At 32.1% G+C, this 24895-nt stretch overlaps 3 protein-coding genes and 1 non-coding gene across 6 annotated transcripts; 2 read left to right on the forward strand and 2 right to left on the reverse strand.

Moving 5' to 3' along the window:
• Positions 1-11683: 11683 nt before the first annotated feature.
• TRNAP-UGG (transfer RNA proline (anticodon UGG)) lies at positions 11684-11755 on the reverse strand. Its single transcript has one exon. It is a non-coding gene; the product is annotated as a tRNA-Pro (tRNA).
• Positions 11756-11866: 111 nt separating this feature from the next.
• HAG2 (histone acetyltransferase of the GNAT family 2) lies at positions 11867-14919 on the forward strand. Its single transcript, XM_079002950.1, has 10 exons — positions 11867-12001; positions 12085-12126; positions 12591-12700; positions 12847-12915; positions 13246-13284; positions 13374-13450; positions 13543-13642; positions 13715-13790; positions 13876-14024; positions 14093-14919. Exons 1-10 carry the CDS (start codon positions 11926-11928, stop codon positions 14741-14743), a joined length of 1389 nt encoding a protein of 462 aa, XP_078859076.1. The 5' UTR covers positions 11867-11925; the 3' UTR covers positions 14744-14919.
• Positions 14920-15227: 308 nt separating this feature from the next.
• On the reverse strand, positions 15228-17437 carry LOC145054700 (oxidoreductase/transition metal ion-binding protein (DUF3531)). Its single transcript, XM_079002951.1, has 7 exons — positions 16983-17437; positions 16620-16705; positions 16348-16426; positions 16152-16211; positions 15913-16034; positions 15710-15781; positions 15228-15574 (listed from the first exon to the last, which is right to left on the reverse strand). The coding sequence occupies exons 1-7, from the start codon at positions 17379-17381 to the stop codon at positions 15472-15474; spliced, it is 921 nt and encodes a 306-aa protein (XP_078859077.1). The 5' UTR covers positions 17382-17437; the 3' UTR covers positions 15228-15471.
• Positions 17438-23662: 6225 nt separating this feature from the next.
• Positions 23663-24661, forward strand: LOC145054701 (large ribosomal subunit protein eL31-like). Of its 3 annotated transcripts, none has more exons than XM_079002952.1 (3): positions 23663-23811; positions 23956-24067; positions 24205-24661. In XM_079002952.1, exons 2-3 carry the CDS (start codon positions 23985-23987, stop codon positions 24482-24484), a joined length of 363 nt encoding a protein of 120 aa, XP_078859078.1. In that variant the 5' UTR covers positions 23663-23811; positions 23956-23984; the 3' UTR covers positions 24485-24661. The 3 variants fall into 3 exon arrangements, with proteins under 3 accessions (XP_078859078.1, XP_078859080.1, XP_078859079.1); XM_079002954.1 differs by having other exon boundaries at positions 23718-23854; XM_079002953.1 differs by having other exon boundaries at positions 23756-23892.
• The last annotated feature ends 234 nt before the right edge of the window (positions 24662-24895 follow it).

Raw genomic sequence — 24895 nt, forward strand, 5'->3', positions numbered from 1 at the left:
GAAACCTAGATCCAAGCATTAGGGTTTGTATGAGCACATAAGATGTTCTTATGGCTAAAACCCATCAGTGGTATCAGAGTCTTGATTGGTTTCTATTGTATTGATGCCTTGTATGTTTATTCAAGTTACAAAATCGAGTTTTGAGCTCCCTGCCTAATGAAATCGGCGAGTACCACAGCGTACTCGGCGAGTTCGAGCGTCAGATGGAGCTATTTTCGGGATTTCTTGTTGTTTTACTCATGGATACTTGCCTTATCTGTTCTAGGACATTAAAATCCGATTTTATACATATTTATGTGTATATCCTTGATTAAACAAAAGATAATTACCAATTGATTAGATAATAACTTCCTTATATGATAAAGTTTGATTATTTGTATTAATTGGGTAACTTATTTTGCAAGAAATTGAAATTAGGTCAAATATAGATAATGATGAAATTAATTGTTTAATTTATATTATTTGTTATTTGATCCTTGTTTTATGAAAAGTTTCAATTTTCCCCTTTAGGTTTTATAGTTTAAATTTGAACTCAAAAGTTTGTTTTGAAATTTAAAGAGTTGAAACCCTAGTGTTTTGAAAAGTCTCAAACTTGCCCTCAAGTTTTGGAATTTAAATTTTGATTAAAAAGTTTGATTTTGAAATATTTAAATTCTAAACCCTAATGTTTTGAAACATTCAAAACTTGCCCTCAAGTTTTGGAATTTAAAAGTTGATTAAAAGTTTAATTTAGGATTGTTAAATTCTAAAACCCTAGTATTGTTTTGAAAAGTTCAAATCACACCCTTATGGTTTTATTAATTAATTAAGGTGTATAATTAAAAGAGGTTTAATAAATCCATAAAGCTTTGGTTTACAATTTAATTGAATTAAAAGTATAATTATTAAACTTGACCACCTAGTATTTTAAAAGTGTAAAATACACCCTATACTATATATAACATTAAAAGTCTAACATTATATGTATGTATGAGTAAAAGTCAGTCTTACCATTAGTAGGCCTCATTCACGAAGCTAGTCTATAAGGGGTGTTTAAGGAAATTGCCTATAAAATGGCGATTGAATGGGTATCCACTCTTACCCACCGCACTCTTGACTAGTGGAGGGTCGTTAGCCGAACGGGTAGGATAGGACAGAACTTTCCATTATAAGTATAATGAATTACAAAAGTAACTAAATGTTTTACAAATTCCCAATCTTAGTTACTTTAGACAAAAGTGAATTGATGCAATTCCATGAAATTACACTTTGTGCCCTTGCGAAGACGTTAGTGGAGTGTGTGTGGTTTACCGGCACACTAAATGGTTCTAGGCAAAGGTAGCAAAGGGTGACTCAATATTCGTCATAGTTCGGTGGAGCGTGTATGGTTTACCGGCACATCGAATAGGTGACTGTAACATGTGGGGGCACCATGTAAGTTTGCATGGTTATTCACACCCGCTTTGTGATCCTCGGCATCCCAGTCACAAACTAGAGGGGCATATCGAGATTTAAACATGCCATTGAAAAGTTCAATGAATCTCAAAGTATCTAGGAGTTTTCATAGATCTAAAACTTAAATTTCTTTTTCGTTTTTCATGGTGGAAATTAGTGAATCGTCATTCACTTACCTTCAAATATTCTGCAACTAGATTACGACATCCCTTTTCTAGGTTGTAGCGTATTGTGTTGGGTCCTAGCCTTAATATCTCATTTGGGTGATTTATTAAGGACTCAATCAATCAACTAACTTGAATTTAATTTTCTCCCATTTTGTAGATGTCGAAGTACAACAACTATGGTCTTCCCAAATCCCGTGGAACAAGCATTCCACATGAAGATGATATTCCACGATTCGATCGAGGAACAAGAAATCATGCTTCACTTCCTCCACCTCCTCCAATTATTCTCCCTAACCCACAAGATCGAAGAATTGAAAGGTTCAATGTCACTAAAGCCCTATTGGAAATGAAACATGAAGATGGTAAACCCGTGTGTGCCCACGTTCTAGGAATGAAATCACACATCGATAGGTTGATAATGTTGGGTGCATCATTCCCTGATAAGTTGGCTGTGAACTGGGTTCTGCAGTCACTCCCTGAATCATATAATGAGTTCAAAGAAAGTATTATATGATGGATCATGATGACAACCTCACTGACCTAACTTACATGCTCATTGCTGCTGAATCAGAAATGATTTGGCAAAGCAATGGAACATATTTGTTGGGAAAGTCAACCAACCATGCTTCCGAGGACGTTTTAGGAGAACCGACCTGTGTTTGCTGCCAAGAGAAAGGGCGTTGGATCCAAGCCTGACCTAAGAGCTTGAAGAGTCCAAAAGATGGGAGAGTCAAAGAGTATGGTTGTGCTTCAGGTAAAATCCACTATCTAACTCCATTAAGTTCCTATTCGTTGATTCTTTATACATGATGTGATAAGATTACATTTGAATGTTTTGCAGGATCAGTGAAAAGAGAGGAAGCTTGATGAAAGAGCAAGATGAATCTAATCACAAAGAAATGGATCTCGATCGCATGGGTTTGAAGATTAGATTTTGAGCTTAGGAAGTTATGATAGAGTTGTTAGGAATTTTTCTTTTTGGCTACATAGTTTTTCAGTTGATTTTGCATTGTAAGGACAAATGTTTTCCGCTGCTTTTATGAATAAAATAAAATTTTGATTTGACTTATTTATTTATTTATTTCCTTGCAATGAAATCGTTATGAAAAATTGATGTTTGCATATTTCTACAACGAATGGATAAGATTCTTAATTATGTTAATAGTGGAAATGTCAAGAATTTACCAAATAGGGAGAGTTTCTCATCGCCCAAGTTTCAATTGGACAGAAACTTGGAATCATGCAACTTGGTTGCACGATGAATGAGAAATTTCATATTTGGAAATTAGACTAATTCGTTGACAAAGTGTCAAGTGAAGGACTAGGAGATCGAGTACATAAAGTTGTGTGTTGATCAAGTCCACCACAAGGGTAACAAAGATATTCGTCATGATTTACTAAAGGAATAGTAAATATGATTATACTTATAAGATTAAGTGTAATTATGAATTGATTGAAAAAGATTAAATCAATAGCAGAACGAATAAAAGAATCAAGTAGGCAGAAAGATAAAAGTTTATCTATTCTAAGAAGAAGGGAGAGTACCTTTTATACTTTATGATATGTCTTAATGATTAAGAACCATATTTCAATTGACCCTCTAAATAAGTCTTAGTACAAGTGTATGTATAAGAAGAGGAATCAAGAATTGAAGAAATTGTTAAATCAAGAAGTCAATCATACTTCATTCCAAAACAAGTCTTAGAGTTAAGATTGTAATATTGAGTGACAAGTCTTAAGAAGGTTTATAACATTCATCAAATGTAGAATTTGGAAAAAGGCTTTCCTATTCTCGCACATTTGAAATTGGAAAGTTGTGATGTCTTGGATAAGACAAAGACCAACTAGGACCAATTTTATGAAATGTTTTGTCTTGATAAAAGACTCACTAACTCTTGAGTATTTGTTTGTCAAGAAATGTTTATTGACAAGAGAATCTTATATGTCAAGGAGTCAGTGGGAGTATTAATGGTCTTGAAAGGTTTCAAGAACAAATCAAGAATAAACCTTATCGATCATCACTAGCACACGAGTAGAGGTTTACAACCTATCGTGTTGACATTACCTTGTTTATGTGTCGTTCCAATTGAGTTAATTATGCATGTGAGCCTATGAGTTCTCATTTGAATGCATAAAAGGCAAGGACCTTGATCAATTGAAAGTACATTGATAGGAAAGGGTGAGCTGCTTAACTACTTGGAAGACATGGTGGGCAGCCGTGTTACCATAAGGCAAGAAATCAAGATTGAGAAGGTTCGGTCCATATGAGTTTGGATTTGTCGCAAACTTTGGTTTTGACAAATTCACACGGATAGGAACACATACACCATTAAAATCTAAGTGTCATAAGATTCCCTCCTTCATGAAAATGACTGTGAGGAAATGCTTTCACTAAGGAAGATTTTAAGAACACAGTGATTGTGAAAATCGTATTCTCAAATTGATTATGGTTACGACATCCCTTTCCATGATTCGAATTATGAGATTTGGCAATTAGTCTGAATTATTTAGACACACATATGAGCTATCTAAGGAAAAAGTGTATAAGCTTAGATAAAGGATTATCAAAGCATTAGGTATTAGAAACATGAACTTAAGAAACTCAATAACTATTGTTTTTTTTTCTGAAAGTTAAGCTGTTTCTGAATACGTGTCAAAGCTAGTGGGAGCATAAGTGTTATGTTTATAATAATCATCATGATAATGGGAGCATAAATGTTATGATTGTATGATTATCAAGGCAAGTATTGCAAGTTAGAAATATTAATTATAGAAAAACAAGAGTCATACTTTGCAAAGTTGTAAGGGTTGAATAGTTGTTTTGCTATAATTAAGGGAGAGAATATTATGCTTCATATCAAATCTAAAGGCTTAGGTTGTGGAATGTTAATAAATTTAGTCAAGGATACATAGTGTGTTCTTAAATTTCGATTATGATTACGGCATTCCTCTTCATAATTCGAATTATAAGAACATAGCACATAAAATATTATGGTAGAAGATTGATAAAGTATCAAATCTTTATTATGCATCGTGTCCCACACGCTTCGGGTATAGGATCGATTGCAAATGCTACAATATTTGACCATTTTAAAATTTTCCAAATGTCTAGCGCATTTAGAGGGAAAAGGACAAGAATCGGTTTTGATTAAGATAATTAAACAACTATCAAAGGACAATCCAAAGTTCGCCGAGGATTGGTCGCTTGTGAGTAGTTGGAAGTATGATATTGGATGGACCATATCGACATTATTATGAATAGATAAGATTCTATTAAGAATGAGTTGTCATATGGCAAATATGGAAATGTTTCTATATTGGGAGTTGGATATTGAGTGTCTATGTCTAGATTAGAAATTTTATGCAAAAGGATGTTCAAAGGAATGTACTTTGAGTGAGAGACATCACATCTATGGAATTGTCTTGTAACAATCTTCGATAGAGGACTTTGTAATTTCATTAGCAATAGTCATTGTGACTTTAGTGCATTGATATTACGAAAGGATCATTGCATAAAATGTTAGAATCTAACATATTCCATAAGTGGCAAGAATTTGACATTCTTTCACTTGTAAAAAGGATTAGGAGTTGTGAAATGAGTATGATTGTAATTGTGTTCAATTGATCTATTTCACAAAGTAAGAACCGTAGGTTAAACATTATGTGCATGCTAAGAGCATGAGACAAGTGTTGTAATAATTCAAGTAAGAAGTTGATTACCCAAAACAACAAATAATGAGTAATCGATATGGTGATAAATAAAAGGTGTTTTATTTATACTCAAAGGTTTGAGGCCATATGGGATTAGTATTATTCTTGTGTTTCACTTTGCATGTTTTGACTTCCTGAATAATTTAACAGTCAAATTATTCAAACAGGCCACAGTCGTTCATATGTTGGAAGTAGATATGAATGAAGATTGTCGTGAATTGGTGTGTGGATTGTCTTAAGTGTATTAGACATAAGCAAATGTTTGCTGCAACGTTCATGAGTGCTTATGAATATGATTTGAGCATTGGATTAAACCCACGCTCACTTTGATCACTTCATGGATTTTATCATGAGTGATTGGTGAGACGATAACATCTTATATTCTTGAAACCGAGATGTGTGAGTTGTATCTTGCAAGTCGGTTGCACATTGATAATATGTAAACGCACCAGTAACTTGGTGTTATAAAACATATTGTTGTGTGTGATTTGGTGAGTGAGTGCAAGCGAGCATTGAGTCAAAGTTTATCCGTTCATTTTATCCAAAGTATGATAAAAAGCGATATATGTGGGCCCCTCGATGATTTAGTGATGGCACCTAAGTGCTTGGCCAAGCCGAGACTAATTTGGTGTGTTCAAATTGTAGTATGTTGTCATCGTCATAAATCTGAATTTGGGAAACAACACATAGACAGAGAGAATGATTTAGATCCATGTCTCAGTCTATATGGTATATAGAATGGAGGAATATATGATCCCTTATCTAAAGGACACGCGTATCTGATAAGATCAGAGTTGACAGCGGCTTTGGAAAGCTACGGTTGCAGATCATGATCTGAAGTCATACGCATAATAGTTATTAGACTTATCCAAGTGGGAGACTGTTGTATTAGTGTCTAAGTCCATAACTATTTTGGTATGTACTTGACCCGATGGTGCATGGTCCTTTTGGGTTGCATTCACCAAAACAACTTGATAGGATGAATTATGGAGAGAAAGGATTAAATATGATTTATTAATATATTATGAGAATAATATATTAAAGGATAAATCATATTGTTTAATTAATATTAGTCAAGAATTAATAAGAATTAAGTTTGTGGCTAAAAGACATTAATTAAACTAAGGGACTAGAACTGTCAATTGTATGATATTTGAATATTGAGCTAATGGATTTCATATTAAAGGAGTGGACGAATTCTATGGGGAAACCCATTAGAAATCGTCCAAGGCCTTTAAGGAAGGAGCCCATGGGTTGCTTAGGGCTTAAGCATCCAAATTAGGGTTTCCTTGTTTGATAACCCTAATAGCCTCACTATTTAACGAACCCTTATGCCCCAAAAACGTGGTGAACTAATTGATTAGGTTTTCCACACGTTTTTGGCAGCCTCCTTCTCTTCTCTTCTTCATCCTCTTGCTCTTGGTGTTTGTGAACCATTAGAGGAGTGACATTTGTGACTCTAAGCTTTCTAAAGTCAATACAAGAAGGATTTGAGATTGTTATTGCTACATAACAATCAAGGTATGATCTAAACCCTAATTTATATATTATATTGATTATCATATGCTAGATCTAGGGTTTATAGTCTTGGATGAATTGCATGTACAATAGAGAAACCTAGATCCAAGCATTAGGGTTTGTATGAGCACATAGGATGTTCTTATGGCTAAAACTCATCAATTATTAATTAGTATTTAATCAAAAATTAATTTGGAATTAATTTTGGGATTAAAGGAACTAATTAAAAGTACATGGGCTGTTTTGTAATTATTTGATAGTTGAGGCTTTGGGCCAATGGATCACCTTATTAGGCAAGGGCCGAAAATCCTAAAAGGCTCTAGGAGTTTTCATCCAAGGCTAACACCCCGTTACCGAGTTGAACTTAACGAGAGAAAGGAAAGGAAATTGGTGGAAATGAGAAGAAAATGAAAAAAAAGGTGTTCCCGAGTTTCATTAAAGGAAGGAAGTGGAGAAAAATGAAAGGATCACTTTCCTTCCTATCTTTCCTTCCGATTTGGGAGGATTTGGAAGGAAAGAAGAAAATGATTAATTTTCCTTCCACTTCTCTCCAACTCGGGAACACAAAAGAAAATTTTGTTTTCCTTTCCTTTCTCTTCTTTTCTCTCGTGACTTTCTTTTCTCTTCTTTTCTTTTCTTTTGATAAACTCGGGAACGAGGCGTAAAGGATAGGAGATCCATGGACTTGCTTGGGCCCTAAGCTAAGGGATTAGAGTTTCCACCTTGAAACCCTAGTTGGCCGCAAGTATAAATTGACCCCCTTAGGCACTAGAATTCGTCCAACCTTGGAGAAACCCTAGTAGAGATGAATTTTGGAGCTTGTTACCCTCCTTCTTCTTTCTCTTATTCATCCTCTCACTCAAGTGTGTTTGTGAGCCATTAGAGGTACTACATTTGTGGTACTTGTTCTCAAGAGCAAAGGAACTTCAAGATTTAGTTGTTATTACTATATAGCAACAAAAGGTATGTATTCTATTTTTTGTATTGTGAATTTTCGGAAATAGTAGATCCATGCTAGGTTTCTTTTTGTGTTCATATGTTGTCAGTATAATAGTGAAAACATAGATCCAAATTAGAGTTGCATGCACACATATGATTGTTCGTATAAAACCTATCAATTACTTTATAGTAGGATTTGCTTTTTTGGTGTTGTTGTCTATAAGTTGTAAGATAAATGTCCATCAGCTAACTTTATGTAGCACTTATCAGTTAATATATGTAAAATGTAATGTATGCTATTATTTGTCATGGTTTATGTTTCCATGTATGGTAATGTATTGTGCTAACTTTTTCGTATTATTGTGTACAAGTCGTAATCATTTTTTTTGATTTTGTTCGACTGTACAACACATAATGTTTACAAATAAAAAAAGTCAAAAATGGCAGACAGGAACATTGCGTTGAGTAATCGAAAAACAAACCTGAATTCTGGAATATCAAATATTGATTACTTCAAATAGAAATTAGACTTAGGGAAGGGAAGTTCTAACATGGATAAGCTCCCTACCATACATTTTAAGCTACAAAACACACTTCATCCGAGATTAGAAAATAATTAAAAATGATGTTGATTCTTCATAACATTCCAAGAATCAACATGGACAAACTCTGTACCAGGAGATTCCAAATGAAATAGCTCCATAGCCGTCCATAAAATTATCTGTTAATCCTCATTCGGACGTGCATTTTCGATCTCGCTATGAATTCTATGAAAGTACTTCACATGTCGTTTCACTTGTAATATTTTTAATTTTACATCTTTTTTGTACGGTAATAACCTCGACTTATTTCATAATGAAAAAAGTGAAAGCCGCGCCTCCAAAAAGAACCAATACGACATTGTGGGGGACCATGTGGATAAGCTTCTTCTATGATGGCAATCCAAACACGTATCAAAATGCTTTCTTATTGGGTGTTCCCATGTTAGTGGTACAATAGGGTCCATCTTTTATGATACAAACTAATGTCATATTACAAGATTGTTATATAGACAAGTATAGATTCTTATAGGTCGCATACAGTACATGCTATTCTGTGAAATCTTACACAAAAACACATCAAAGGTATCTAGTTTACTGTTCGAAATAATATACAAATACTACATCCTATGGATAAATGGTCACAAGAGTATAAGACAATGCCACTTGTATAAATTAATTCAACAATCCAAACATGTTAGGTTTGTTAAACTACAATACAATACTCATTAAAATACAATTACTTCACACTAACATAATTAGATTACTAAACATAGGTAAACCGAAAACTCTTACAATTTTTTTTCTACCAACCACTAATAAAAGACATACATAGAGATATATTACCTTAAAATTACTTCAACAAACAAGCACATTATTAAAATATTACTCATCTTCTTCCTACATCGGAAACTCGTATGGATACTCTTTTTTCATAACATTGACTTCCTTTTTTATTTTCTCCAAATTGTACCCACGAAGTGCTAATTCATTCTTTAGCTTTCGAACAGTTTCTTTACCATAGCGGATCAAACTCTTAGTATATTGGATTTATTGCCTAGTAGTTATGATCCAATTCCTTTTACGGTCAATGTCCTCCCAATAGTTGTCCAGAAGGTTTCGCTGGAAAGCAAAATCCTTATAAGCCTTATCCACATCAGTTTCTCTTTGTAACAACACTTTTTCATTTCCTCATCCATCTTCTCCCCTAATATAGGAAGATCGACTTGGGGAGGGGGATTGGTTGAAGCGTTATGGGCAATTGACTCAGAAGACTTATTGGTGGATGTAGATGACCAATTAAAATTTGCCAAGATCCTTTTCATTTCCTATGATCTTTCTGTCATTTTCACCATCCAAATTTTTTTATTGTTTCGTTGATTTATGAATTGAAAACACATTTACATATATATGAAATTAGATAATAGTCAACGGCTAAAAGACAATAGTAAAAATCTATAAAAAAAACTAGTCAATCGCATAAAATAGTAGTCAAACGCTAGTAGGCAGTAGTCAAAAACTTATAAAAAAATAGTCAAATAATAATCATGTGTCGAATATTCAAGTGTACGATAAGACTACACATGAAGGAGTAGTCAATGACTAGTAGACAATAGTCAAATCCTATAAAAATGTAGTCAAATTACACTAATGTCTTGGCAAATCACTGTACGATATGACAACACATAATATAGTACTCAAAGGCTATTTGACAGTAGTCAAAGCCTATAAAAAGCAGATAAATTGTCAATTATATATAGAGACTTATATGTATGAGTCTAAAATTTAAAAATCGTATACTACTCGTTATTCTATAACCATCATACACGCAATCATGTCTACCTCTCAAGAAAAATGATGGTTGATGCCGCAAGAGAAGCGAATGCAACTATTAATAAAATTAAGAAGAATAAATCAAGAGCGAGATTAAAGGTATCGAAGAAGATAGGAAACGGTTGGATGACTTACAAGCTGAAATTTGGTCTAATATGAGGTCGGTTCAAGACAAAGAACGCGACATAAAAACTACAAGGGTTTGGGTATGAGATGCAATAGAGTATGCCGACAAATAAGAGGTTAAAATGAAAAAAGTTCTAAAAAATGTACAAAAAATAAGGATTGGGTGCTTCAAGAAAAAACTAAATATCCAACTGATTTTCTAAATTTTTAAATTTAATCATTTTTGATTAATCAACTAGTAAGTTTATGTATTATTTATGAGTTTGTATATGTAATGTGCTTTATATATTTATTTGCTTGTTTGTTATGATTAATCTATGTAATATGTATTATTCTCTTGTTAGTTTGTGATGTAATAATACTTAATGCTTAATAGTAGTTTACACCATATTAGGGGACATTTTATTAACATAAACTAAAATAGAACGTCACCATATTGAGACTGTCTTCACTGTTTTAAAAACCAGTTTAACTCAGTTTTGAAAACCCGTCCGATTCAATTTGATCTAGAAAATTGGCATAAAACAACTCGTTGTTTAACCACCCATCCCCAGTATCCGGTTCAAACCGATTTTTAAAACATTGGTTAAATAAGAGGTTGATGATGACCGACTTTGACCTGGTTCAAAATGGTAGAAATGAACAAAAGCTTGCAAATATTATACATAAATAAGCAAAAAATTAAAAACTAATAAGATAAAACGAGGTTATTTTATTTTCTTCCATCAATTACCTCTACCTACTTTATGTAAATAAGTTCAAAAATAGAAAACATGGTAAACCTTCAAAATGGTAGAAATGAACAAAAGCTTACATAAATAAGCAAAAAATTAAAAACTAATAAGATAAAACGAGGTTATTTTATTTTCTTCCATCAATTACCTCTACCTACTTTATGTAAATAAGTTCAAAAATAGAAAACATGGTAAACCTTCAAAATGGTAGAAATGAACAAAAGCTTACATAAATAAGCAAAAAATTAAAAACTAATAAGATAAAACGAGGTTATTTTATTTTCTTCCATCAATTACCTCTACCTACTTTATGTAAATAAGTTCAAAAATAGAAAACATGGTAAACCTTCAAAATGGTAGAAATGAACAAAAGCTTACATAAATAAGCAAAAAATTAAAAACTAATAAGATAAAACGAGGTTATTTTATTTTCTTCCATCAATTACCTCTACCTACTTTATGTAAATAAGTTCAAAAATAGAAAACATGGTAAACCTTCAAAATGGTAGAAATGAACAAAAGCTTACATAAATAAGCAAAAAATTAAAAACTAATAAGATAAAACGAGGTTATTTTATTTTCTTCCATCAATTACCTCTACCTACTTTATGTAAACAAGTTCAAAAATAGAAAACATAGTAAACTCTTGATTATGAAATGTGTGGTTAGAAGAAAAAGTAAAGGGGCGTTCCGAGAATCGAACTCGGGACCTCTCGCACCCAAAGCGAGAATCATACCACTAGACCAAACGCCCGACTTATCGATTTCCCTGATTTAACTTTTATATTTAATAAAAAAAGATCCAATTACTTCCCTCGTGGTCCTATATAAAGTCACACACGAACAGTCGCCTACAGACATTTCTTCTATTTCCCGCGTTTGTAAACATTTCCCGCTTCTCGTCAAAACCCTAATTTGCGAAAAATGGGGACGAAGCACCACTCCTCCGATCCCGTGTCCGATCCCAAAAAGCGTAGAAAGGTCGGATTCTCCAAAGTCGGTGAGTTTTCAGGTTCTCTGTCATGCTAATTACTTCGATTCATCTCTGTTTTCACTGATTTCGCTCACTTTGTTTTCATGTAGATGAAGGGGTTGAACCTAACGATTGCATCAAAATCTACATGGGTATGCATCAAAAATCCTTAACAGCACTATAATTACTTAATTATGTACATTTTTTTAGAACCGAGTTCCTGATTCGCCTGCTTGCTCAGCGACATCTTTCTGCCTCCGTATATTTGTTGCTTTTTTAGAGCGTGTCGTCTAGGGTTTCTTCGAAATGTACTCAAAATTGGTTAGCTTTTAGTACGCACATACAGTTTCTCTAATTTTCATTTAGCAAATTAATTTTGTTTTGAGTTTTAAAATTGTTCCTCTGATCTCATGGTTTTGTTTTATCACTATATGTTATTTATTTGGTAATGGATGGAAGAGTAAGATCATGTGTAAATTGAGAGCTACGTGTGGGCTAATGCAATACTTGTTTCTGTATAAGATTTAAACATGTTTTCATACCTTTCAACTCTGTATGATATCTTCGTAGCCCTAATGAAATCTTGTTATTTTGTCACCGAATAAATGAATTTCAGTTTCTCGACAAGAGGAAGTGGGCTCACCAGAAAGCTTCCCTGTTGAACCTGTTGATCTAGGCCCCTTTTTTGAAGAAGATGGAAAAATATACGGCTATCAAGGGTTGAAGGTGTTATCTTTAATCAACCTTAATCTTTGTATTGTAAAAAAACCTGTTGAACCTGTGAATCCATCTGTTGTAAAAAAACTGTACTTTTGTTTGTAAAAGTTTATCAGTAACCGTGTAATCTTTGTAATGAACATTAAACAATGCAGATCACCATTTGGATTAGCAGCATATCATTTCAAGCATATGCAGATATTTCTTTCGAGAGCACATCTGATGTAAGTTTATGTGCTGTATAATATAGTTTTTAAAAGGGTTAGATGCAAGAATAACAACAACATAGTTTCATATGTTTGTTTATCATAGCAATGTACTTTGAAAAATCTTTCTAAGTATAGCAATATTATCCATTTATAAAGCAGCTTTTATTGTTATAATTGGGCATATGTTTCAATGTACAAATAAAAGTACAATACTATAAAAAACAGCTGAATGGATGTACATTCCTATTTCTTGCATTTAACCTTTTTTGAAATGTTAAATTGCATATTAATATGTAAGTCTGACTTTTTCTCTTTTGAATGGTTGATATTGTATTGCTCATAAAGGCTGGGAAAGGAATCACAGATCTTAACTCTTCTCTTCAGGTGATCATTGAGTACTCACTTTTTCCCCTTTGTTCTTTTTTATTTATGATTGCACAATGCTAATCTTTTCAAATTTTTTTTCCTTGCAGAACATTTTTGCAGATAATCTTGTTGAGACAAAAGATGACTTCCTCAAAACATTTTCCACAGAGAGTAATTATATCAAGTATGATCCAGAACATTTTCCTCAAAAAATTGCATCATGTTACATGTATTTCTCTATTGATGATTTGATTCTTGATGGTTTTCCATTTACAGATCTATGATTTCAGAGGGAAAAACAATTCAGCAAATTGTCCCATCTTCATATAACAACGAATCAAATGGGACTTTGAAAGCAGATTGCTCTGAGCTTGAGGTGATTTTTACACTTTTATCTTTTTTCCATTTTAGAAGTCTTGTTGATTTAATTTGTTTATTTTTTTATCAGGTTGTTCATGTTGAGGGCACATCTATGGGCCTTCTTTATTGTAGATTGGTGCCACTTGTTCTTCTTCTTGTTGATGGTAATGTTTAATTGTTCTTTCTTTTTTTATTGAAAGATTTAAACTCCAGTTTTCTATTTTAATTTTCTTTTTTATGTAACATCAGGTAGCAATCCAATTGATGTGACTGATCCTGATTGGGAGGTTTATCTTTTAGTTGAAAAGAAAAATGATGAATCACAGAAGCTTCTTGGTTTTGCAGCTCTTTATCGTTTTTTTCATTACCCTAATAGCAAGAGGTTAAGACTTGGCCAGGTATGTTGTTCGATATAGTAATTACAAAAATACCCTTTCTGAATATCTCTTGGATTCATCGATTACAGATATTGGTGCTCCCTCCATATCAACGCAAAGGGTACGGAGGTCATTTGTTTGAAGCAATCACACACATGGCAGTTTCAGACAACGTGTATGACCTCTCAATCGAAGAGCCTCTTGACTCATTACAACATGTAAGATCATGTGTTGATGTCCCACGCTTGCTTGCACTCCAAGCAATCCAGCCGTCACTAGACTCAGCTGCCTTGCGTCTCAAGCAAGAAAATCTCACAAAGCGGACCCAAATTACCAAATTAACCCCGCCGTCATCTGTGATTGAAGAAGCGAGAAAAACTCTTAAAATCAACAAGAAACAGTTTCTACAGTGTTGGGAGATTTTGCTTTATGTAAAACTGGACCCTGTTGAGAAGTATATGGAGAATTTTAGGAGTGTTGTGTTGGACAGGATTAGGGCTGATGTCATCGGGAAGGATACGGGTGGGGTCGGGAAGCGGGTGATTGAGGTTCCGACTGAGTATGATGAGGAGGTGTCGTTTGTGATGTTTAGGACAACAGGTGGTGGTGATGAGGGGAAGGAGGTGGAGATGGAGGAACAGGATTTGAGTAAACAAGAAGAGCAGCTTCAGAAGCTGGTTGATGAAAGGATTCAAGCTATTAAGTTGGTTGCTCAAAAAGTATGTGTCAAGAGCTCTTGAATGTTATAGAAATTTGTAGTAAGAAGCATATTAAAATGACGATTTTCTTCATCTGTTTTGGGGGTGTTTGGACGTTTTGAGGTATTTGTAATTTCTGTTGAGTTTGTAGATTTATAAACTTTTCAGAATATGGCTTTGCCTATATTTTGGCATTTATTTAGTTGAATGTTTTGATCTTTGTAACATGGTTAGGTTATGGTTTCTGAATTCCTCTCCTATTAAGTTGGTAGGATTTATAAAACCTTTAAACAAAGGTTTCTCTTAGAATCCCAGAATATGAAATCCTTTTTTAAAAATTGTGTATTTTTTATTTACTTATTTATTTATTTTCTAATTTAGAAACTCTTTTTCTTTGATGACAACACTTACAATTAACCCTTTTATCTTTGTCAATTAAAGACATTGTACTATAATTTTTTTGTGCAGGCTTTTAGAAAAAGAGTAAAATAAAATAAGCTTAATAAATGCTTTTACAATATCATAATAAACTAATGCAAATATTTTTTTTCTATATAGCACTCTATAATACCGCATAAGCTTATAAAAGCTTTTACAAAAAGAGGAAAATAAAATCATAAGCTAATCCGACATGAACACCCTCTTGATACATCATTCTATTTCTCCCTTCTCTATCGAACAAAGTAAACAAGATAACCCTCAAAGATATTATATTATATTATTATGACAACAAAATGGTGAATATTACACATGAGAAGATGAATGTTTGACTAGATCTTATGTACACTATAACCTTCATCCTCTGCTGTCAAACTTGGACTCCAGTTTTCAAATTCAGATCCACCAAAAACCATCTGCTTGATTCCAACATGGCTGTAAATAATAATACCACAAACAAAAAAAAACATCAACAATTACCTCAAAAATCCAGCTTAAAACATTTTGGATCATTTTCTTTGATCCATGTTTTCATTAAAACAGTATTGAAGATAGAATCTTTAAACTTACTCAGAGCTTATCTGTGTCATTGCATTTATCAATATGTCCAACAACAAAGGCTCACTTGTACCAATATCCACCCTGCAACATTTCATCATGACATCAAGAACCCATGCATTTTTTTATTTATTTAAGAGGTTTCAAGAAATCCAACATAGAGATATACAAAATGTAAAAAAATGTGAAGATTATGTTTTTGTATAGGCTTTTACCATATACGTGCAACATTGTCTTGAATCTCAAGGTCGCTAATGTTATAAAATGTCGTGGGTTCAATGTTTGCTCCTAAAATATCATCATAACTTGGTCTTTTATCTGTAATTGATTGTGATAACTGCAAAAAAGAAACATACATAACAATGACAGGATTTTAACTCAGTTTGATGTTTATTTATTTATTTAAATAAACTATCAATTAAAAAAGGAAATATGTGAAGTTTTTAGTAATTACTTGCATATTCATAGAATTGCATCCACCAAGGCGTCCAACAATATGCCATGAACGAATCGTCTGCAATTACAATTTACAACACATCAAATATTTCGATTTCTACATCTCTTTTTGCAGCCCTACTTGTATATATATATATACAAATATTTATATTATTTTTTATTTGAATGGTTTTGTGTGAAAGAAAGTAACTTACATCGCAAATCATCCTAATGTCTTTCTCCAATGGAGCATGGTAGAACTCAATCCATATATACGAGTTGTTGAAGTCAAATCTGAAATAGTTTGCTTCAAAATATTAAATTAACATAAAACTATGCTTAAAAGTATTTTAATGATACCATGAAGACGTTCATGGAGCATTCTTTATTCTCCATTTTGTGGGTCCCATCTTCATATCAGGATGGAATTAAGTCATGTCCTCATTAAGTCAAAAAGAAAAACATTCAGACATTCTATGATGCTTACTTGTTAAAAGTCACTCTCATGGGTGTGGCTGAACCGGTTTTGCGCTGCAGTATCTTGTCTCTTTTCTTCTTCATCCTCTCTTCTATCTGACATTTCAACAAACAGTTGGTATACATCCTCATTTGAAAACTACTGCATTCTTAATTCAATGTTCTGAAATTGCAAACTAAAAACAGAAACTTTAATTTGTGCTACAGGATGTAATGTAACGAGTTAAATTTCTGGTCAAGCTTATCTTTTCAAAAGTAACATTGTAACAAGGTAGCAAGCAGTAAATTTTAACGAAATTGAGCTTCCCGTGAACATAATATCTTCTTAGAGAATTCAAGCCTCCCAGCAATTTAAAGCTGTAATTTTGCTTACTTTAGACCTTGCTTTAGCTGGATCGTCAAGAGAATCTCCCAAAATTTCAGCAAATTCAGGATCCTTATCATAATCCATTCCTTCTTCTCCTTCTCCTTTAAACGGGCCCTTTGGAGAAAATTCATCCTCTACTTTATCCCAATCAATATCAATCAAATCATTATCATCATGGTCTTCATCTTCACCTTCTGCTTCGAGTTCTCTAATTTGTGTCAGCAAATCCGTGGACTTTGGTGGTCGGTTCTCACCAGCTTTAACCAAATATTTACATGGTTTGCGACTAGAGCGTAATTTAATGGAAGTAAAAAGGTTTGGAGATGAATTAATATGGTTCAATTGGGTGAACGTCGAACTGAAGATAAGGGGGAGTTGTATTGTGCTTAATTGTAGTACATTCATCGTGAGTGATTTGGGGTTTAGGGTTTATCAGTGTTCAGACTTCAAACAGCAATCAAATTCCCGAAGAATATTTGGAAGAGCCGTAGAGCCACTGTGCATGGGCTTATTGGGCTCGCATGCCCTTTGGGTTGGGTCAGATAAATCAGGTTAAAGACCATGTACGAATTCACAATTTCACATGGATATAAAATCAGATTTTTTTTTTATTGTTCTGGGTTTCTTTTAATTGTAAATAGAAATTGATTTTTCCTCGAACAGTCGAACTTAGTTCGTTTTATAATCAGTTTTTGACAAAAATATTTTGGGGGCATTTGGTACGAGGTTAGAGCGTTCTCCGACCCAACATAAATGGCGTGTTCGACACGCAGTGTTTGAGAGCTTATGACTTCTAACTTTTAAGAAAACGTTAGTAAAAAAGAAAAAGTCTTGTTCGGCAACAGGAGCGTTTAGCTTTTAGCCTAAACAAAACGCTCTAAAATCAAAAACTACATGTAGTAGCTTTTAACAAAACACTCCAAAATCAAACGCTACCCGCTACCAGCTAGTTTATCGAACACGTCCAAATTTATACAAAATGACCCTTTATACTAAAATCTATGTTATAATATTTCAACCCAATAATAAACTTAAACTATAACATAGTATTGGTGATAACATCTAACATATTTATCAACGTTATATTTAGTAAGCGTTATATTTAGTGTTAAAATTTTGATAGTACATATTATTTCAAGGAGTTTGAACTTACATACTTTTAGTTTATTTTTTATACAATATAATTATAATTTGTTTAATATTTTTACTTATGTTATTATATTTAATAAGTTAAAATGCAATACAAGATTTATATAAAAGTATCAATACATTCTTTATATGTATAAAATATTATTTGTACGTATAAAAACGGGTTGTTTCAATAATACGAAAAAATATCTATATATGAATCATGAATAAGTAATTATGATTATAGATTTTTAATAATATAATTTATATTAGGTTGATAAAAAAACTATGGATCTAATTTGTAAAATCTTAGTAAATATAAGAGTTGTTTTGTAAAATTATATAAACTATATAGATATGAATATACCTGAAGTATTCTTTTTATTGTTAAGAATTTTGTAATGGTAGAGGTAGTAAAAGAAGATACGATACGAAATCTGACACAAAATAAATAGGTTTGAATAAGATATTTTAACATGTTTAATTAAACTGGTTGACACGACACGACACGACACGACAACAAAACGGGTAAAGTTAGGGTTGAAAATTTCAACTTGAATATGACTTGAAAATGAGTTGTTTATATGTAAATTTATGAATATTTTAAATAAACTATAAAGACAAAAAACCAAAACAATACATAAACGAAAACTTTTGGATTGACTCATTTTGTAACGTAAAATACACTTAGCCGTCTTAGTCAAGACTTTCATTTTCAGTTGTTTTTGTTATCGCCTAAATTACACAATCCCTTCAATCATTCCCTCCTTCTCATTCTAACTCATGTTCATTCTGTTTTGCTCTCTAAACTTATTATAAATTTAGCCATTCCACCTCCCAACTATTACATTTCATTTTCACCTACCCAAATAATACTCTTTCAACATGTTTAATGTTTCAACCTCACATGCCACGACACATTTTAAGATATACCCGCGACACGAACTCGACATGAAAATAAACGAGTTGACACAAGTTAATTAAAAGGGCGGGTTAGGGTCAAACTCTCTCAACTCATTTATTGTTTTGACATGACACGAACTCAATACAACACGACACGTTTTCCAGGTCTATGTAATGATTTGAGGATGTTTAGTGTTAACACTATCTTTTACACTATAAATACTGGTTTTAGTGTAACGATAATGTTATGGGTTGGAGACGGTCTAACTAGGGTAGGAAAGTAATGAACCATTCAAAGAGAATGGTTAATTGTGTGTTTGAGCCTTCGTATATATGTCTAATGGTTGGGGAGTGAAATTTCACACAAGAGGTGTAAGAACTGAGATTTTTGAAAATTTATGATGTAGAATGTTATTTTGATGTCAAGGGCATTTTGGTCCATTTTGTGATATTTGAATTTGTAGAATGATATTGTATGTACTATATGCGTCCATCTTATGTTTTAAAGTTGTAAGAATATGTTATTATGATTGTGAACGAAATTGAATTGATAGATGTAAGTTTGGTGTTGAATAACATTACAAAAGAAATGGAATGGTTGTTTCCAACCTCACCACGATGTGGTGAAGAGTGCACCACGACATAGTGACAAAGCAGTGATTTTTATTATGATTATGAACGAAATGGAATTGATAGATGTAAGTTTGGTGTTGAATAACATTACAAAAGAAACGAAATGGTTGTTTCTAACCTCACCACGATGTGGTGAAGAGTGCACCACGACGTAGTGACAAAGCAGTGATTTGAAGACTATAAGTTTTTTTGATCATTTTAATATCCTTTTTCTTGTCCGGACTTTATATTAGCTAGTTGCTTGTTCGAAGCTTAGAGCCTTGATTATGGAAGATACATGTTATATATCACATGATTTGAATGAGAGAATGTTGGTGTGAAAAGGCTTTCACGGGAGATGACAAAAGAGGATTAGCATGTTTGTTTTTATCATATGAATGATATATAATTTGACTTATATGCACATCTACATATATAGTCTTGTTTTGTTCATTGTAGGTTGTATTTAAAGATTTAGTTCAAGGAGAGTTGTGAATTGAGGGTTAAATTTAGTGGATTTAGATCTAGATCATTTTTTATATTTTCCTTTAGGGGTGAACATATTAACCGCAAAACCTAACCAAAACCAAAGTAACTGAAATAACCGAACCATTACTAAAAAAAGGTGGTGCAGTTTCTATTTTTGATTAACCAAATATATATGGTTCGGTTATGGTTTTCATCAAAAATCGAATCACTAAAAACCGAACCGAACCGAACCAAATACATGTGGTATGTAGTTACATTTGGAATTGAAAATTTAAAAGATAATTATTTGAAACTAGTTTATAACCCGTGGGAATTACGGTTACAAAATTAAATTTTCATAGTAAAAAATCAAAATTATTAATAAATTATTTTAAATAAATTATTAACTAAGAGATATTTTTTTGTTACATAAAATTATAATCATTTATTTAAATAAATACGTGAAATTACACCACCTTATAATATGTATTAATTTAATTTTAATTTAATATAATTAGAATGAGAAATTTAAAATTTTAATTTTGAAATGGACAATCAATAGGTTGACAAGTGACATAATATTAATTAGGAGGACTAACAGGACAAATGAAAAAAGGAAAATAAACATATCCTTTTATTAGAATACTAGTTTATAACCCGTGGTAACCACGATTACAAAATTAATTAAACTTTCATAGTAAAAATTCAAAATTATTAATCAATTATTTTAAATAAATTATTAATTAAGAGATTTTTTTAGTTATATAATATTATAATCGTTGATTTAAATAAATACGTGACTTTATAATTTGTATTAATTTTATTTTAATTTTTATTCTGATGTTATTAATTTAATATAATTAAAGTGAGAAATTTAAACTTTAAAATTTAAATGAAGAATCAATAGGTTGACAACTGACATGACATTAATTATGAGGCCTAATAAGGTGACACATTACAAAAGAAGAATTAACCTATTCTTTTATTAGAATAGGGAGATGAAGATGAAGATGAAAATTAAATGAGATACCTAATCTTCTATGATATCAATAAGGTTATAAACATTAAATTGTTCACTTTTTTATAATACTGTACTTTATGGTTTTCAGTTTTTATAACAAAGTATTTTTATTTTTATCTTATTTTTGATAATTATGATTAACCAATATTAACCATTAACAAAAAAAAAAAAAACCGTTAACCAAAACCAATATCAACTAATACCAATGACTCCAAAATGCATTAACCACTTATAATGACTATGGTTCGATTTTAGTTAAAAACCGAACCAAATCAAACCACCCATACACACCCCTACTTTCCCTACAATAATTGAATGCAAGCTTCATAACTAAGATCTGAAGGAGAAAATGTTGGGGTGAAAAGCTTTTCATGGGAGATGACAAAGAGGCTTAGAATGTTCCTTTTTATCATGTGAATGATATTTCATTTGACTTATATGCGCATCTACATGTATAGTCTTGTTTAATTCATTTGTAGGTTGTATTTATGGATTTAGTTCGAGGAGAGTTGTGAGTTGAGAGTTAAATTTAGTAGATTTAGAACTAGATCATTTTTTTGTACTTTCCATACAACAATCGAATGCAAGCTTTAAAGCCAAAATTATATTTTGTCGATTATATTGTTTTTAGTTTCTGTTTGTCAAATCTAGGTTTTATGTCCTAGAAGATTTGATAGGATTTCTTCACAATAGATCGAAATCCCCAATGAGTGTTGAATTTAAGGAAGTACGAAATCATAATCTTGATGAAGAGTTTATTATGATTCGAAGTGGTGATTTATTTATGTCAGTTCAAGTATAATATAAAACTTAAAATAGAAAGTAATTCAAAAAAACATAAACTATAAACAAAATTAATAGGAAGTTAGTAACCTTATTTTCTGAAATTGGTTGTTATTTGGTACAAAAAATGTTCATTACGATATATGATTCAAGGAATAATGATTTTGTTCCCATTATGCATTCTTACACCACATATGCTTCAATCCATATTGGAATTTCAACTCAAAATAAAAGGCTCTCATTCGAAGATAAGTAAAATATAATATTTTTTTACACTAACAATATTTTTTTTGTACATATGTCACATTAATTTACAAAAATAAGAATCATTATTTGAAAAGTCTATTGATTTATAGTAGCTAAAAGTGAGTTCAAGAGGCATGAGAGTTTCACATGGACATGGAATAAGAAAAATGACATCTATTATAATCTATTAAAATAGATATATAAATATATAGATGCCAAAATATATACATTCATGATTTAATATTGTGTTTTTCAAATAATAAATTAAATTTAAATGAAAAATGTTTCCTTAAAAAAGTTAGCACAATTTGATCTCCAGTGAACAATCGGTAACAAAACACATTTTTATGACTAATTTATATATAACCTTTATTAATATCTAACATGTATAATAGGAGATGCTCTAAGCTTATTGAGTTATTTAAATTAAGTGAGGAAATGTTATTAAGGATTCAAGTCTCGTCTTAGATATGAGTGAAAATTTGTGAATAGTTTTAAAATTCGTCGTTATAAAAGATTTTTTTACCGAGGATTGAGGTGCAAGAATACCGATTAAAACCGGTTTTGGTTAGAGAAAAATTGTTTGGTTTTCACCGGTTCAGTTAAAACCTAACCGGATTTGGTTGAATTTTTTGAAGTAAATATTTGGTAAAAAAAATTCGGTTAAAAACCGGTTCAATAATAAAAAACAATAAAAAAAGCTGGTTTCATATTTTTATTAAAACATATTTCTAACCAATTGTTCCATTTTTAAGCTAGAGAGATTTTGGAAAAAGAAAAAACAAACCGTCATTTTTAACCTTGGAGAGTTTTGGAAGAAAATGATCCATCATTTAGAAAAGAGTAAATTATACGAATGGTATTATGGTTTGGTCCCTAACTTATTTTTTTTAATTCGGAAGGTTCATACTGTTTGTTTTTGTTATGCATTTGTTCCTATCTTACCTAAAAAAATATTTTGTCATTATTTTTTAATTTATTTAAATAAACACACACCAACCCCACCCCTCACGTTACCTTACTTACCCTACCATTTTTTTTATTTAAATAATTATGTTTTTAGGTAAGACAACGATCAAGTGCGTAACAAAAACAAATAATATGGACTAAACACGTAACAAAAACAAATAATAAGAACTCGGGTTAAAAAGATAAAGTAGGAACAAGGTTGCAAATTACCCCAAACGATAACGAGGATTCATTTAATTTACTCTTTAAAAAAAATATTCCCTCCGTCCCAATATTATTGTCCACAGACAAAAAACACACAGATTAAGAAAAACATTAATTACCACTAACTTTATATAATAAAATGACATTTTTGTCCTTACTTTGTATTTAATGTTCCATTAAATGCTTAGTTGATTAAGTAATAATGAGGGGTATTTTGATAAAAATGTTATTTATTTTTAGAAGTGGAATATTATTTTAAGACAAACCAAAAAGAAAAGATGGACTATAATTTCGAGACAGAGGGGAATAGTTTGAATGTGAATCTACGAAGCCATTGTTTTTTACCATGAAGTAATTTTTGCCTGTTAGGCCGAACAAATTAGGTTGAAGCCCATCGAAGAGAAAATCCGGGATTCGAATCCCAACTATACAAGGTTGGGTTTTATATTCTTCTCAATTTCTCTCGCTACAATCATTTTGGTTCCAAATCTCAAACCCTAGGTGCGTTCCCATCTCTTTTACACACGCAGCCACAGCTATACGTGTATAGTTCTCAATGCTACCAGCGTAGATTATCTTTTCGTATGTAATTGTAGTTTTACGATGTATTTTTATGGAAATCGCACTGAAAAATGTTATGTGCAGGTGAAGGTAAGGTTTGAGAGAGGTTAACAATGGTGGAGAAGACTAAAGGTAGGAAGGAAGAGGTGGTAACCAGGGAGTACACTATCAACCTCCACAAACGCCTCCATGGATGGTACGTGCTTTCGATTCATCTGTTTTCCATATTCAGATGCTTGATTCCATCGATTTAAAATGTGATTGATTAAAGTAAAAGACGAACAATCATACACAAATGCAACCGTTGATGTTTACATGATCAAATACTGACAGCACATTCAAGAAGAAGGCTCCCAACGCCATTAAAGAAATCAGGAAATTTACACAGAAATCGATGGGGACAACAGATGTGAGAATAGATGTGAAGCTAAACAAGTACGTGTGGAGTAATGGAATCAGAAGCGTTCCTAGAAGAGTTAGAGTGCGTATTGCACGCAAAAGGAATGATGATGAAGATGCAAAGGAAGAACTTTACTCTCTGGTCACTGTTGCAGAGATCCCAGCTGAAGGGCTCAAGGGTCTTGGAACAAAGATCATTGATGATGAAGATTGATTAATGGGATCTTCTTTTTGAGTTTAAAATCAGGAGTTGCTTTTTTTTAGAATTGGTATTTCATTCGGATTATACAACATTTGTTGTTTTACTTGTGATGACTGATGGATGTTATATACTGGGTGTTTGCTGTTTTTTTCTAAGGGGGATATAGTGAAGTTCAAGGGTTTTGAATTATGATGTATATGGTTTTGAATTTCCTTGTTTGTTGATGCATTCAACTCAATATCTGAAGATAGCCTAAATCATCCTGAAGACATGTTGTAGTGCATTTGGTGTGTATAACATTGTGACTCGGACTAAAGTCCATGATTTTAGTCAACTGGATGCGAATTAGATACGATCTGTTTTTTTTTTTAAACACCATTAGTCCATTAGTTTTATTCTTTGCGTACAACATTAATGGATTGG

The sequence above is a fragment of the Lactuca serriola genome, chromosome 5 (assembly GCF_051521515.1).
Source record: "Lactuca serriola cultivar US96UC23 chromosome 5, Lser_US96UC23_V15, whole genome shotgun sequence".
Classification (NCBI taxonomy): domain Eukaryota; kingdom Viridiplantae; phylum Streptophyta; class Magnoliopsida; order Asterales; family Asteraceae; genus Lactuca; species Lactuca serriola.